Genomic DNA, 16,172 nt, shown 5'->3' with positions numbered 1-16,172 from the left:
ACTGACAGTGCCAAAGTAAAAAAAAATTATCGGGAAATGCTGTACCTGTCAGTGGTAGGTAATGCTATGATATAGAATTTGATTTTTGGCACTTATAGTGTTTTCTGCGAGGACTCTTGAATTTTCGAATAGCAAAGAAGTAAGCAATTATTCAGCAATCGTTAGGAATATTCTAATCCACCTGTTTAGATGCTTGAAATGTGTTCCGTTAGCGATCATTATTTCAAATGGATTCGTCGACGAGACTCTCTCGTACACTTTGCAATACGTCGATCCCAGAATCAGGCTCTCGAGGTTCCCATCGATTTGTCGCTAATAAAATACTCGGCTTCGGCATCCATCGCTGCGAAGATAGATCGGCTGGATCCCCCAGGCACATAAATTCAATTACGGTGCCGAATAAATAACGAAACTAATTGCGATAGCTGACGCGATAATCTCCATATTTCTTCCTTATTACGAACACCATTGATGTTTCAGTTACGAACGCGGTTAACAGTTTCGGTGGATTATACGGCCAGGTAAAAACCTTATCGCGCCAGAGATCTTCTTCCACCGCGACAGGCGATGAAACATCGCCTCTTCTGAAACGTATATTTCCTACTTTCGCTCTTCGGGGAGGAACGTACTGTAAAAAGAACCCGAAGCCATGCCTTCAACCTACTGCCACGTCCCTGGGGTCATTTTCGACCCAATCTCGTTTCGAAATGTAATTGCTAAGTGAAAATGCGATCTGAAAGCTTGAGCTGTGTTTAAAGTAAACACCGGTGGACTCTTGGACGATAATTCTGACGCTTTTCAGAAGATATCGACGCGAGAACTAGCCAAAACCGTGCACTGAGTGGAAATCCCTCTACTTGAAATTATAGTTTTATTTTTATTATATACATTATTTCTTTGAAAGCTCCTGTAAATTTAAAGAAGCAGCTGTTACTGATATTTGTCTCTCTCGTTCATTAGTTTATATTAAATTTTGTTGAAAGTGAAAGTCATAGCGGGGTTAAAAAAGGAACGGAACTGCAGCGGTGCTAAAATGATTAGGGGTAACTTTTTTAAGGAATGAACTAAATGTCACATATTTTGCGCGTGGCTAAGATCGTTTGAGGTTTGTGAAATTTTCTGGTTGTATAGCTATCCAAGTAGTGGCTATATTATTAGAGTTAGAGATCTTCTATTCAAGCGCACAAGTGCAATGGATTTTTAAGTGAAGAAATTGATTTCACTAGTGCATAGAATTTCCAAACCAAGGAGTGGATCTCAAGGGATCAATTACATTAGTAGACTTCAAGATAAGAAATCAATAATAATGTAGAATATTCAGGCGAACCCTTGAAAAGGAAAGTGCAGATTTTAAAAAGGACGAAGTCAGAAAGAACCAGAGCATTTGATTAAAACTAGCATAGGAATATCAGCACACACGTTTCGTTCAATATTTTTGTCCCAGAACTGCTAACTAACTCTTCGGCAATACTACTCCAACTGCAACTAGTCGAATACTTGAATTTTCATATAAACAGAAATTTTTAAAGCTACTTAAATCATTCAACTCACTTGCACAAGTTACATTTGTGCTGAATTTTGGGCTACACAAATATCTCACATATTCAAGCAGCTCCAATTCCAACAGACTCTGCCTTAAACGCAACTTTGCAAAAGGAAACTCGCCTATATCAAGAAAAATATCATCCTATTATCTCCCACATAAATTAAACGTACATCTTATTCTTCAGCATCTTCTTCCACATCACCCCCTTCTCAATATAAGCTCCCAATCACAACCAAAGTTTCACTATCAAATATCTCAATATCTACAATTAACCGCGGACCATTTCAACTGGATAATCTTCCAACAAGTCACCTCCGTACCCTAAAGCTCGATCAAAAATCAAATACCCAAGAATCCCTTTTTAATTGATTTCGAATACCGAACCAAATCATCTCGACAATCGCTTCTCATCTTCAAGCAGGGAACGTTTACGATTCAGTGCACCATTTCCCCGAGATTTGGCCGAAAAGTTCCTGGAAAAAGGACAGAATCGCGACGAAGGAAGACTGGATTCCAAGAAACACCTGTCCTTCGTTCATTCACTCTACGCAAATTACCATTCTCCTCCGTGTTCCGTTCCTCGTCACGACGGCCGAACGCGGAACAATTTACGATGGCACCGCGGCGTCTTTTGGGAAAGGAGCACTCTGAGAGCCAGGGAATCCCCCTTTGCAAGGTTCGTTGAACCGAATGTGTCAGACGCGAGATTTATCCCGTGTGAATAATTTGCTGTCGACACGCCGGCGAATAGATCCTCGAAACGATGCTAAATGGAAACAGAAGGGCTTCTGCAGCTGGCTTCCTTCATCCTGGCATACTCAGGCGATCGATTTCTACGAAGACAATACGAATTCGAGAAGCTCGTGATGGAGCAACGAGTTCTGGATGGTTTTATATGTATCTGATTAATTAGTTCGCATGGAAGCCGCGAGACACGGGAACTGTTTCTTCAGAAGCGTACTGTGGAAGCGGAATTGTGGAATTCTCTGTTCTACTGTTTCGAGAGTATTTTTAAAGCTACGCACTGGCTTAGTGAATGGAATTCTTGTTAAGATCAATTGATCGAGGCGATACGAAGCTCGCATTGCAGTGAGAAGCTTAACATCATATTTATCCTCTTCGTAAACCACAAACCACATAGGAGTTTTCTATGTAATTGAGTTCTCGCGGAAACGAGTAGCTTTGCATCTAATAAGCTACTTTTTACTAAAAACACTTCTGTGCCTCCTAGTTTGTATTTCAATCACATTCGCACATTTCCTACCTTCCCCTATATTCTGCAAAGCACGAAAGTCTTCCTGTAACTATGAAGACTCTGGGACCACGTCTTCACAAACGCACCACGAAAGTGTGACGTTTAAATCATGCCCCGGGATTCGAGGCTCGGGGCCCCCCTGTTAAAAGCTGGACCAGAAACGTGGCAATTTCACGCGTTAGCCTCGATTGACTCGGATCGTTCTCGAATCCGCTATAACCAGGCTGCCTCGTCTCCTCGTGATTTCACACGTCGGGAACGCGTGTCCCGAGGTGTCCTTGTGATTTATCATCCTCGAAACTTTCTAGAAGAATTCACGGGCGATCACGAGCGGCCGCCGACGGACGTCGACGGGAAGGATCCCCCAGCAGAATAGAAAGTTCTATCGACGAGGCGCATTTGCATAAGTCGACGGCGAACGAAAGTGGAAGCAGGCCCGTTCCACCCGATTTTTGAGAACATCCGCACCGATTCCGATCACCTCTGAACGCGCGTGACATAACCGTAGAGTTATGCTCCAAGGGACCGAGCAAGAATTCACGATGGGCGGTCCGCATCAACGGTTCTGTCGAGCTACTCGCGGGAAACGTCTTCGCCGAATAGAAAGTTCCCAGAGTGCCGAGGCTTTCTGTAATCCCCGAAACGTGGAAATTTCGTGACGAACCGGTGGATCTGGCGGTGCCAACGGTGGCGATACAAGTCCTCGGTTCTCCGTGCGATTTTCTGGGGGTCAGTGTCGGTGTAGCGTCCAGGTTTCGTTCTGAGCTGGGAATCTATGACGATATAGTCTGTGGTAGCAGAGTTTCAGATCCTGAACTTGATATTCCAAATGTGGGATTCCAAATTTGAGATTTCAAATTTTTAATTCAGAATTTGAGATTTCGGACGTGATATTCCGAATTTGAGATTCCAAATTTGAGATTCCGAATTTGAGATTCCAAATTCAATATTCCGAATTTGAGATTTCACACTTGATATTCCGAATTTAATATTCCAAATTTTAAATTCCGAATTTCAGATTTCAAACTTGATCTTCCGAATTTGAGATTTCAAATTTGAGATTCCGAATTTGAGGTTCCGAATTTCAGATTCCGAATTTGAGATTTCAAACTTGATCTTCCGAATTTAATATTCCGAATTTGAGATTCCAAATTCCAGATTCCGAATTTAATATTCCGAATTTGAGAATCCGAATTTGAGATTTCAAATTTCAGATTCCGAATTTGAGGTTCCAAATTTTAAATTCCGAATTTGAGATATCAAACTTGATCTTCCGAATTTGAGATTCCAAATTTCAGATTCCGAATTTCAGATTCCGAATTTGAGATTTCAAACTTGATCTTCCGAATTTAATATTCCGAATTTGAGATTTCAAATTTCAGATTCCGAATTTCAGATTCCGAATTTAATATTCCATATTTGACATTTCAAACTTGATATTCCGAATTTAACATTCGGAATTTGAGATGCCAAATTTTAGATTTCGAATCGGAGGTTTCGAACTTGATATTCCGAATTTGATTTTCCAAATTATAGAGTCCAAATTTAAGATTCCCAATTTGCAACTGAGTTTCATAACGTAAGCCTAGTTTTGGTCTACTGTCAAGACTCTTCTACAATTTTCATGGCTCCTTTTACCTTTTACCTTTCACTTGCAGCAAGTTCGAAACGTCTATTTAGGCAGAGCTGTGCGCGTTGCATTAGATTTCGACGAAGCTAAGCTTGCGCCTACGGTACAGTACGATTTTTAACGTGACGTCATGGGTTCGTAGAAATCGACAGGTCTTAAAATTTCATCGCGCTCGCCACTCGATGAATATGCATGCGGAAGCACAGATTTACGAGAAACTGGTTCGCGTTTAAGAACGCGTCAAACGGAGAGCGCGAGCTCAGATTCGTTATACGTAAATCCGTCCCTCTTGTGCCTCTTTTTCTTCTCCCATGAATTGGCGAACCAACTGCATTCCAAAACGACTATTTTTCAACTAATCGCGGAATGCGAACAAACACTGAATAACGCCCGTGTTTTAAAGACTTTCGAAAGGCAGAGGTTCCACTGCGAACTTGCTCGCTGTGGCCTAATTAAGTCTTTATCATCTTAGAACGGCAAGAATATGTACACTATTTAGCACAGTTGAGCTGCAAGGTAAGCTACAGCCTCCGACTTGTTTCATAGTAAACTTTCTTCGATGCAAATGAAGATTAGCCCCGTCGATTTTTAATATCTCACGCAATTCCCATACTATCGGTATAAGCTAAGGGGACGAAAGTGTCCCTTGGCAGCGATTAAGATACCCAACAGGATTCTTGACTACCTTCTCAGCATTAGAACGCGTGGCATGGATCAATTTACTATTCCCTACCGGATATCGCCGAGCAAGAACTCGCAGAACAGCCACGGAAATCAATGTTCCACTTTTCAACTAGTAGAATCTAGTCTTAATATCAAAGTCTCGCAGGACATCGGCATCAGTCGCTGCAATTCCTCGCAGGCTTCCTTTATAAAGATCCCACCTTTCACGTTTGAAAGCTCTCGTTACCGATCGTTACTTAATTAAGCATCTAACTACCTTTTCAAAGCAAATGTGCACAATTCATCTCGACCAATGTAGTCCGAGTGATCGCAGCTTTTCTTTGTTAGCTCTAATAAATAATAATAATAATAAAATATCCCCCACTTGGTCGAACTGGTAGCCGCACGGTTCACAAAGAGACAGTTGCCGATTTTCCACGACCTCGCACTTTCCCGCCATAGATCCCCGCTTCTGACGCACCACCTACGTCGACGAGGTTCGATAAGCCGAGAAAACGTTTCGACGATCGCCGCGGCTGCCTGGCCAGTGTTATTCGAGATCGAGCAGGGGATCCGCCAAAGTCGCAAGAAGAAACGCTAGACGAAGCATTCCGTGGCCGCAGAATGCTCACACCCACGAGAACTGCTTCTAAACCGGTAGAATCCAGTTGGTGAAGCGATTTATAATCCCGAAGTAAACTCATACGGGAGTAGTGCATTAATTATATCGATCGCTCTGAAAACATTTTCAAAGCGGCTGGTGAATTCAAATCTGCCGATTAAGAAACCAGTTTCAGCTCCAATTCCGCCGTTTCCACCTCGACGGCCGACGGTTTTTTTCAACCGGATGGGTTCGTTCCGTCGTTAGCTTTTCGAAGCGATCGTTTCTGCGCGGCTCGGCTCAATTTCGCGCTGTGACGCAACCGATCCGCTATTCGCGCCTAGCCTGACTCGCCTTCGCGTTACCGAACGCGAAAAGCCAGCGGGAGTTGGACGGGAAGTCGAGCCGTCGAGGAAATGGCGCGAACCCGGTCCACCGAGGAACAACAGACACGTGAATCGAACGAGCCCTCTTGGAATCAAGCCGACGCCGATTCTCCTTCCGACACACTCGAGATTCCTTCTAGCAACCGTGGGAAAAGAGAAGTACCATTACGAAGGAATTTGATTCCTCGACCGTCACGATATATAAACCTTAACGTTCTTCTTTGTCCCAGTGATCTCCACTCGTTAGCCTGAAGACTAGCCAAAGCGGAATCTCCAGCGAACTTAAACTTATTACTCGCTGAACCCTAACGTCCCGTCCGATCACAGAAATTTGAATGTCTCCTAGAATTCCTATACGCGTAGCGCTCTATCTAAAACCGTCCATTTAAACCGCTTCCACTTCTCAGAAGACGCATCTCCCGTCCTCCAAAACTGAGAATCGGCTCGCTCAAGTGTCACGACCTAATACCGCGCACCGTCCGCCAAACAAAGCCCCCAAAGCCGCTGAGATCGTCAAGACGCGACCTGCTCTCGGACGAATGAAATCGACAATCGCGGCTGGATCGGTCCGCGCGTCGCTAGACGCATGCCAGCAAGAAAGCGTTCGCGGAACCAGTTAACCTCCGGCTTAACAGAATCCATCGGCCGATCCCGGGCGATCCGACGGCGCTGAGCGCCGCAGACGAAACGTCACCCGGGGTACGTCTCGGCCATCGCGCGGAACAAACGTCGTTGACGACGGAGTCGCCGGAGCGAACGCACACGGACAATACCTACGTCTGCGCACGCGTGCGCGCGAAACACGGAACACAATGTGGACGCGCGTTCAATGACAAGTATCGGGGGGCACGATGACGCGCAGCGAAGACGCTGTGGGACCACGGAGGGGGCCGCTCCTCCCCGCCCTAACCCCCCCACCCGTTAGGAATAATGACTTACTGTGCGCGGTAAAGGTCATGATGACGTCGCTCTGGTCGATGGCCCTGAGATCCTGACCGGTGAGGTCGAACTCACCGGCCCTACGTTGCTCGCCGATCGGCTTCTCGTCCTCGTCCTCGCCGAGGGCGTTCTTGTATATGTCCAGGAGGAACTTGGGCGCCGACCTCTTCACCTGCGGTGGCCTGCCGGCCGTGTTCCTCGGCCGGTCCGGCAGCCCGAGGAGGTTCAATATCTCGTGCTCGACCTCGCGTTTCTCCCTCTGGCTGACCACCCTGTGGACGATCGTCTGGTCGAAGCCGTTGTCGACGTAGAGGCCGCTCATCCTGTCCGCGGCGGCGGTGCTCGTCAGCCCGGCGAGGATCGTGCCGAGGATCAGCAGGGGCGCGAGACGGCGCGGCGACATCTCGCCGCGTCTTTCCACTTGCCGCGATCGGCACGCAGCGGAAGCCACCATTCTACCTCCCGCCGCTTCCACCACCACCTCCACCAGCACCACCTTCCTCTACGCCACCGTCTCCTCCTCCTCCTACGTCGGCGCTCGCACGACGACGACGTCGTCGTCGTCGTCGCCGTCCCTACCGTACCACCAACGTGGACGCCGATCGGGACCGCCGACTCGACGATCGAGCCGCGATCCAGCCGCCCGCGCCGGATCGATCGATCCCACGATCGCCCGTCCGACGATCCAGCGGGCCGCCCGCCGACACACGCGCAACGTCCCCTGGGACGCGCGTCTATTACGAATACTCGAGACTCGCGCGAAACACCGCCCGACAGGGCTCCTCTGTTAATCCGCTCGCGCACACTTGCCACATTCACGCGGCTATTCTTCCGTCGACGTATCGGCCGCCACTTGGTTCGAAAGCAGTCCTCGGAGATGACGGTTCTCTTTCACGATCTATATTCGCGACGCGTGCACAGTCCTCGCTCCGGTCGGCCTCTCCGGTTTCTAGGACCGTCGCAAGCGGTCGCGCGTACACCGGCCAGCTTCGATGCTCCTGGAGTAAGCTGGCTCTGTCTGCTTCGTCAACCTTGCGCCCGGGGTGTCCTCTCAGGGCGAGCGGGTTGACGCGGAGGCACGTCGCGCGCACTTACACCGTCGAGCAGCGATTTAAACGATGCACGCCGCGCATGTTCGCTAAAACGCGGGCACGGCTGACTCTCGAGACCGTCTCGGTGACCACCGGTGACCACTGCCGCCGACTCCCGCGATGCCAGTGCCAGTCTGTTTGTCTGGCCCGTGCCGTGCACCTCCTCGTCGTCGCTGCTCCTCCGCGAGGCCTCACCACCGCCTCCCAGGGCCGTACCGCTCCTCCGACAGAGCCACGCCTCGCCTCGCCTTGCCTTCCCTCTGCCTTCTGCCTTTTGCCGCTGGCTCCCGTCGCCTCGTTTCGCTTCGCCTCGCCTCGCTCGCTCGCTCGCTCGCTCGCTCGTCTACTCGCCTCCTCGCCTCGCTTCTCCGTCCCGCCAGGCATCGACTCGCATCGCTTCGCCTTGCCACGCCGGTAGCCACGCGTACATACCGAGCCTCTCTTCTTTTTCCCAAGCCTCTTCCCTTCCGATCCCTACACCCTCTTCCCGCTTGTGTACACAGTGGCGGACGGGAGGTTTCACGAAATTGGTCCGCGTAACGAGAGGATGATACCGACGGGCGAGGGCTCGCGGGGCCGCACCGGAGTTTACGCGTGCTGGGGCATCTGGCCGTCGAGTGTTGTGATTTTCTCGACCCGCGGTATTCGAGCCTGTACTTCGAGACGCTGCACTGAGGTCGCCAGGGATTTTTATGGCGGAGTTGGGTTTCACCAGTTTCGAGTACTGTGCACCGCTGGTGAAGATGAGTTATACGCTCTGGGCAGCTTTCTGCAGGCGAACTGCAGTTGCAGGGTACCGGGCCTTTCGGTTTTATGATTTCGAGATTCGTGTTTCAAGTAATATGCTCCTGGATTGGCACGCAACTCGTCGCGTGATCAACTGTGACCGAGGTTTAATTCACCCTGTGCAATCACTTTCGACGCGAATAGATTCGGGCTCTGAAACTCTTTCTAGCAGCCAGTAGACTTTTCACATTCTTTCAATCTTCGTCAATTTTCACTCTTACCGTGCTCCTCCGCGCCTTTTATAGTCACGTTACTCCAACCTGAAACGAAGACGAGTCCAAGCATCCATCATCGCCCTTGTTTCTCCTGCAATTTTTACTAAAAATTAAATACTACCGCTCCGCAAGCTTCGAACATCTCACGCACGTAGAAATATTGGAGAAATGGCACCCCAAGAACCCCACAATGCCACCAAACCCGATCAACTTGTCGACCACATCGCGGACGGCGATTGTCTCCCTGTCGCGCTTTGTTCGACGCCCATTAAGTAACAGGACGAGGTTAAAGCCGCTCGTGTGCACGATGTAACGCGTTAAATAAGAAAAGGGGAAAGTGTGTACGCGCACGCCGTTCGATCGCTGGCGCAAACACTGCGCGGATAATCTTTGTCCGACCAGCGCAACGCGAGAACGGGAACACGTATCGCCGCGGTGGATGGCTGCGATAAAGAGAGCCGCGAAAATGAAGTACAGCTCGTGGCCAAGTGAAAAAGCATGCCCACGATTAGATTATTCGACGAATGGCTGCAACGTGCCGAGTGCGACGCCGCTGTAACGCCTATAAACAGGCATCCGCGGAATGTTGCGTGTAACGCGTGTTCAAGAGGTTCCGGCGAGGTTCGCGGGCATGTACCACAATGTGGCTATTGCGCAATAATTAAGAGGATGCCAGGGAACTCAGAATTCAATCTACATCGCCTTTCTTCAACCAGCGGAACACGCGACGATTGCAAATTTGAGGGACTTTCACTGGAAACGCTTGCAACCTTCCCGCACGCTGCTGCAACAGTGAAAACCGCGACGAGCTTCAACGACGCGTGGGGATTAATCTTGGTACTGATTTGTAGACCTCGTGGAAGGTACTTTTAGGGAGTTACGAGGTTCTTCGCGTGGGCTAACTTTTTAACCGAGCTCTTCGAGTGGCTTCCTTCGTTATTTAATCCAACTACTTCCCTCTGTTACCTTTTCCCTGCCGTCCCCTCGACTTTGCCTTAAAACGCGCTCCGAAAAACAGAATTAATTCAGAGAAGAAGCGTGCTTAAGTACAAGAGAGAAGGGAAATCCGAAAAGGCAAGAATGTCGAAAAGAACGAGTTCCCTCGGCGACAACTCGCGGTCGTTTAACGTGCTAAAAGGACGAACCTCTTGCTTTCACCGCGGCAAATAAATTTCTTCGGTCCTCCCAAAGCCGGGCCGCTCAACTTTCGGAAGTGTAATGACCGTTTAAATAAAAAGGACCGATAAAAATTCCTCTTGTCCAGCGTCTAGACGAAGTTATTCCCAAATAGCAGAATCGTGTTCGTCTCAGCTGCTCGTCCAGCTATCACCCGGTACCATTATAGAATCGACAGGAGCCGTCCACCTGGAAAGAGAAAAAAAACCGCAAGGATTTTTCTAAAAATAAATCCAACGCAATTATACAGTTGGCTCGCGGAGACGGGGATAGGAGGAGCAGAAGATTCGAGGATGAATGGCTGAGTGCTGCGAGAAGAAAGTCTCCGCGGGTGGGTCCACTGAATTTTCGAAGGCATTTGCACGTCCCTGGGTCATAGAGATAGGACCGCCCCTGCCGAAGAAGTAGGCGGCGTTCACCAGCCCTGATCGCTGGTGTTACTCGGCTCTCTAACGTGGTGCCGGGCATCAGGGTTAGCGAGGAAACACCGTGCGATGGCGGCCGACCGAACCAGGGAATTCACTTCCACTTTTTCAACCCCCTGGATCGTTATCGGCCGGCCGTGCAGGCCAGTTACACGCGCCACCTCCTGCGATAGCCGCGTACCAGCCGAGCTGTTTTCCACGGTGAAAACTGTCCCCCGTTTCCGGTCCCGCGGCAACTATGCGACTGCCCCGTACGTGCTACCGTTCCCGAGCCACCGAACGCTTGCTCGTTTTTGGATAAACGCGGATCGCGCTCCCTTCACTTCGTATTGGGTTAGCGCGAGCGAAATTGCCGTTTCGCGTAGGCAAATATTTTTTGCTACTTGGCTACTTAGTTTATTTATTTTATTCCTTCGAGCTTCCGTGACGTTTCTTGAGACCTGGCGTTAGCAATTGCTACTACTGTGGCTACACTGTGAAGAAAGGAACTTTTAGGCTATCCGAGATCAGCAGCTTAATATTTATTAGGATTCTTGATGAGTGATGCAGTTTAGAGATTCGCTGGTTATAGGGGAAGCATTGGGCGATTAAAAGTTAGGGATAGATATGGGGATTAAGTAAAGAGGGATGTCGTTCGTACAGGAAAAGGTTTGAGTGACTTTGAAGATTTTTGAAAGGGGTTGAGATTGATTGGAACGAAGAATACTGTTCTCCTCGCTGAATGTATTACGTACGTTGAGGATCGGTGAGGGAGTTTAATGCTTGGTGGTAGGGTATGTCTGTGGAAGAAGGATTGGGGTAATAGAGATGATATGTATTCGAATGATGCTTTGAGAAATCATTCGCCTGTTGTAGCATGCCTATAATAAAGCATGGAAGGCGTTCTGTGGCGATTTTGAATCGTTTCGAAATATGGTGGACGATTCTTTAAAAAGAACGATATTTCAATATTCCGCAACAACGAGTTGCCGAGGAATAGACTTACAGGACATATCTAACTCCTTTTTTCTGCAGGATAATAATCCCAAGCATACCGCAAACATTCGTAACGATTACAAGTTCATAACGAGCACAGAATTATGCGGTTAAACTAAAAACTGAGAAGTAAACGTCTAAAATCAAGAAATGATACTTGGATATTTAAAAATCCCCCAAGAACGTGTTAGGAGGGTGTTGCTACTGAAATGCTATCTTCACAGCAACATATTCATAGAAATCGTTCTGCATTGTCGACCTCAGAGTTACAAGAAATCCTCGAATAACGAGACACTTAGCAAAAGTACGTTTTGAATAATTAAAGGAAATCTTTACCGTTTCCCCGGATCCGAATTCGCCGGATTCAAGGCGCTTTGGAAGCAATGTCTCCGGCTTTTAATAGAAATATAAGTAAAAGAAGAAGGGAAAAAATAAGTCGCGTGTCGTATTTATGCGCAACCGGCCATAAACGTAGAAGGGGACGGGGTGGGCGGACGACGGTGAAAGCGAATCTGAGTCGGTAGTATCATTAATCTGCCAATAAAGCCAGCACAAGGCTTATAATATCCAGTTTGTTGTAAGAAATATTTGTTTACCCGGCACAATTTCCTTGCCAGCGGCCGCCCGTCCGCCGCGAAACGGGCGACAAAAAATCAGGCGCCCGTTTCGCGCCTCTAGAAAATGCGCAAGCGGCGCGGGCAATTTCGTGGCACATTTTTAAAATAGATTTTCTGCCTCATGAATAATGTACGAGCGGATAGAAATTGGTGAGATATTTTTAAACGTGATATCAAGGCATTTTACTTGTTTACCCCGGCGTCGCTCCTTTCTGTCTGGATAAGGTCTCACTCCGCCGCTCTCGTGCTTCTGCTGCAAACTGATACACCAAAGAGTAAACTAATTTAAAAAAAAAAATGCCATTTTCTGCACTTCCCACCGAAAACTTATCTACGGACAACGATAGAAACCTTCACTACTTCGACGTGACCGTTTCCTTTATTCCTCCCCTCTATCACGGCCGCCCAGTGTTCGTCCTTAATCGATCTCCAAAGCGGGTAATTAAAGCTGAATATCAACGGCACTGCGCCATCGAGTGGTCTCCAATGCGCGCTCGCTAACGCAGCCATAAGGAACCGACGCAGGCCGATATACGGTGGACAGATTTTATCGGAATTAAAAGACCAGCAGCTCCTTTACGGAGATCCTCCGCTACTCCTCCGGCTGCGTGCAACGACCATTAAACCGTGTACAGCAGCATTCCTACCGCAGGTGTCGGATGCAAGAAGAGCGTGCACCGTTGGCCATAATACCTGGCGGCGCTCGGTCTTAATTCCAGGTGATAATCCTGAAAGCATCCGCGGGCATTCCATTATCGATGCATACCGGCTCACCCAATAAAACGTTTGTAGCTTACAGCCCTGGCCCGTCATTCTGCACGTCCGTGGATGGAACTCTGGAGAAAAGCAAGAGACGCTGAGATTCACTCACTCACTCCTCTCCCTCTCTCTCTCTCTATCTCGCTCTCTCTCCCTCTCTCTCTCTAGCTCCCTCTCCTTCTCCAGTCGCTGTCTGTCTCCGCGCACTCTCTTTCTCGACTGACCAACAGCAACGGAATAAATAAAGTAAATAGAGGAATATAGGAGGTAAATAAAAAATGTGGCAGCAGAAGAGAGAGGTGAGTGCAAGAGAGGAACGGACGGTGGAGGGGGCCCAGGGGGAGAGGTAAGAGGAAAAAGAGAGTTAAAGGGAAAGAGGGAGAGGAAAGGAGAAAAAGGGAGAGGGAGAGGAAGGGAGAGTGCCCTCAGGGCGAATTCCCGTCGAGCATCGGCCACTGCAGAATCCAGAGGTGCGTTCACCGGGGAAATCCCTCCCTCGGAGATTATCCTCTCAAAGAAAATTCAACGGCTAATGCGCGCTTTGGTTCGCCGTCCAGCCGCCCGTCCGCTCATTTACCGTGTCCACTTGCGCGCATTCAACGTCCCTCCTTTTCTACTCTTTTTGTTTAGAAAGTGACTCGAGGAATCGAGCGATGGTTTGGGATCGCGTCTAAGCTTCGGGTCGCCACTGTTTGTCCATCGTTTGTGGCAAAGGGAATTCCACAAATGGACAAAACGATACGCCCGCGATCCGAACATCAATAAATCCCAGCTACCCCTTTAAGCCTTAAACGCTCACGTGTCCGTAACGCAACGTACCCTCCCCCACTGCGGAGCCTCCCAAGACGAGACGCAGCCTACAGCACGATAAATCAAAGGAATCGGGATCGTAGATCCCTGTTGTAATGGCGCTCGATCCGATCTAACGAATTCGTGGGTTCGGGAGGGGGCAGATAGAGCCAGTGATGCCAGATGACGAATTCTGCCGCGCGAAGTACCGATCGGCCGTACCGTAACGTACGACATATCTCTTCCCAGAAATCATCTCGAGGCGATCTACCGGTGAACGGTCGTCCCTCTTTCTCCGTTGCTCTCGTCGGCCGTGCCGGGGCCGGCCCCTTGTGTGTCCCTGTTGCGTTAGTTGGCCAGGTCGGTGCCAGGGAGTCTACCGGCGATAACCAGCTGCGCGTCGCACCGGTAGACTGCCTGCTGCCTCCGGCTGCTCCGGGGACCCTGGGACCGGTTATACTTGACCCAGCGGTTTACACGCGCTTGCCGCCACCAGCACCACCACCGCCGAGGCCGGATCGCGCCGCTACCGAAACGCGTACCTACATCGCCTGGACAAACTCTAGCATGCTTGCCTCCTTCCCCTCCCTCCTCTCCATCTGTCTCTCTCCGTTTTGCTGCCTCTCGCCACGGACGCACACGCATACGCAACCAATGATCTCCGCCAGACCGATACGCGCTACCTCGATCCGCCCTCGCCCCTCCGCCTCACCCTACGACTGTCCTCCTCCCGTTCGAATATTTTTCCGCTTATTTTTACATACGGCCAACTTAACGACTTCTTTGTCGAGTTATTAGAATGGCTCTCCTCGGAGCGAACCGTGGCGAGCACGCGCGCGACTGGACCCGCGAACGGCGTCCAAACAGCGAACCTCTGGACGGTCGGTGGTTCTGTACCTAGATCTTCCCCGGTTGAGTTCGTGCGAGAGGAGAGCGAGCACCCGCGCTTAGTCTGCTTGAGATTTAAACGGTACGATGGTCTGAATGCTTCTGGTTCGGTTAAGTGTATTATGCGATTGATAATTACAAAATGTTCGTGTAGTTAAATAATGCACTTACGATAGTATGAACATGCGTGGGGAATTTATACGACCCGATGATACGCAGTTTCGGAATGAATCGCCGTTGATGCTTCTGGATTTGCAGGGAAAGCTTTTCACGCGGAACGGGTGTAATTAATGTGATATAAAGCTAACTTAAAACTATGTACAAACGCGACGTAATACGTGCTAGTAATCCTTCACTTAACATATTTCTCCATAAATTTACGATGGAATTCACTTCTCAATGAATCGTTTATAAACACATCGTGCTTCTTCTTCGGCTCGGAGCGAGCGCAGTTCTTGAAAACGACGTCGTCGTCCCACCGGCGCCTGACTTTCATGTCTGTTCGTCCGCTCTGGGACGAGTAGTTTAATAAAGGATTCCCGGAGAGAATATTCTCCATTCTTATTCTTTCCTCCTCTTGCCGCTTCTCCATTTCCTACAAAACGAAAGTTTCATATAGAGAACAGAATTAACACGTACTAAAGCTTATGAGCGTTCGATAAAAACCCAACCTTCTTCGCTTGCTCGGCAGCCCTCTCCTTCTTAATTCTCTGTAGCTCGGCCAAAAGAGCAGCGGTGTCGTCCTCGTCGCTCTCCGAGTCCGAATCATCCTCGTCGAGAGGATCGTCCGCGTCTAAGCTTGCAGTGGGCACCTGGTCGATCTTCTGTCTCTTAGCACTTGTCGCAGAAGTTTCTCGAGGTGGCTCTATCATACGCCGAGTAGAGCTTTTGTCCTTCTCTCTGTCACGCTCGCGCTCTTCCAATTCCTTGCGGAAGTCGCGATTCCGCAATTCGTCCATTGTTCCTTGGCCATGCTCCCTAAACACAGAATTCGTCTGAATGAATGCAGGTAAACAAGGTTACGTTCAGTTGCTCACCGAACGAAAAGTGACACGCTACTTTAGAGAAGAATTATAGAAATGCTTTTATCCCTGGAAGATACCGCGAAATAAAATATAATACCTGTATTTCAGTTTCGTGTGAGATGGTAAGTCCCTGCTACTGTATTGTTTTGATATCGCACTCAAGTCCTTCTCGCCGCGTCCCTGCCCTCCTCTAGCAGGCTCGAATGTGGGTCTCGCGGCCGTAGTCATTTTTCTTCGAAGCTATACGATCCTATTAAACGTATAATCTGATTTATTCTCTTCTTTGTTAACACGTTTCACAGTTTTCAAAACACAGCTGATCGTTAACGCAATATAACCTTCCCTGACGTTATGTAGCTTGGTATATCTTCGCCCGCTAGAGGTCACTGCTGCAAAGTATCGATCA

General features: G+C 48.9%; 3 protein-coding genes across 3 annotated transcripts in view; 1 reads left to right on the top strand and 2 right to left on the bottom strand.

Annotated features, from left to right (window-relative positions):
* The window catches only part of Gbb (glass bottom boat), a 40,615-nt gene extending 32,107 nt beyond the window's left edge, over positions 1-8,508 (bottom strand). The window contains exon 1 of the mRNA XM_076812031.1: positions 7,021-8,508. Coding sequence (XP_076668146.1) covers positions 7,021-7,474 — 454 coding nt within the window. The 5' untranslated portion in view covers positions 7,475-8,508. The remainder of the gene's footprint in view (positions 1-7,020) is intronic.
* The window catches only part of Crz (corazonin), a 110,990-nt gene that overhangs the window by 9,607 nt on the left and 85,211 nt on the right, over positions 1-16,172 (top strand). The window lies entirely within an intron of this gene.
* On the bottom strand, positions 14,847-16,145 carry C12.1 (spliceosome-associated protein CWC15). The gene is made up of 3 exons (XM_076812036.1): positions 15,864-16,145; positions 15,413-15,719; positions 14,847-15,336 (listed from the first exon to the last, which is right to left on the bottom strand). Exons 1-3 carry the CDS (start codon positions 15,992-15,994, stop codon positions 15,094-15,096), a joined length of 681 nt encoding a protein of 226 aa, XP_076668151.1. The 5' UTR covers positions 15,995-16,145; the 3' UTR covers positions 14,847-15,093.

Source organism: Andrena cerasifolii, chromosome 5, assembly GCF_050908995.1.
Source record: "Andrena cerasifolii isolate SP2316 chromosome 5, iyAndCera1_principal, whole genome shotgun sequence".
Taxonomy (NCBI): Eukaryota; Metazoa; Arthropoda; class Insecta; order Hymenoptera; family Andrenidae; genus Andrena; species Andrena cerasifolii.
Note: the sequence above shows the minus strand (reverse complement) of the source record. Positions and strands in the feature narration are given on the sequence as shown.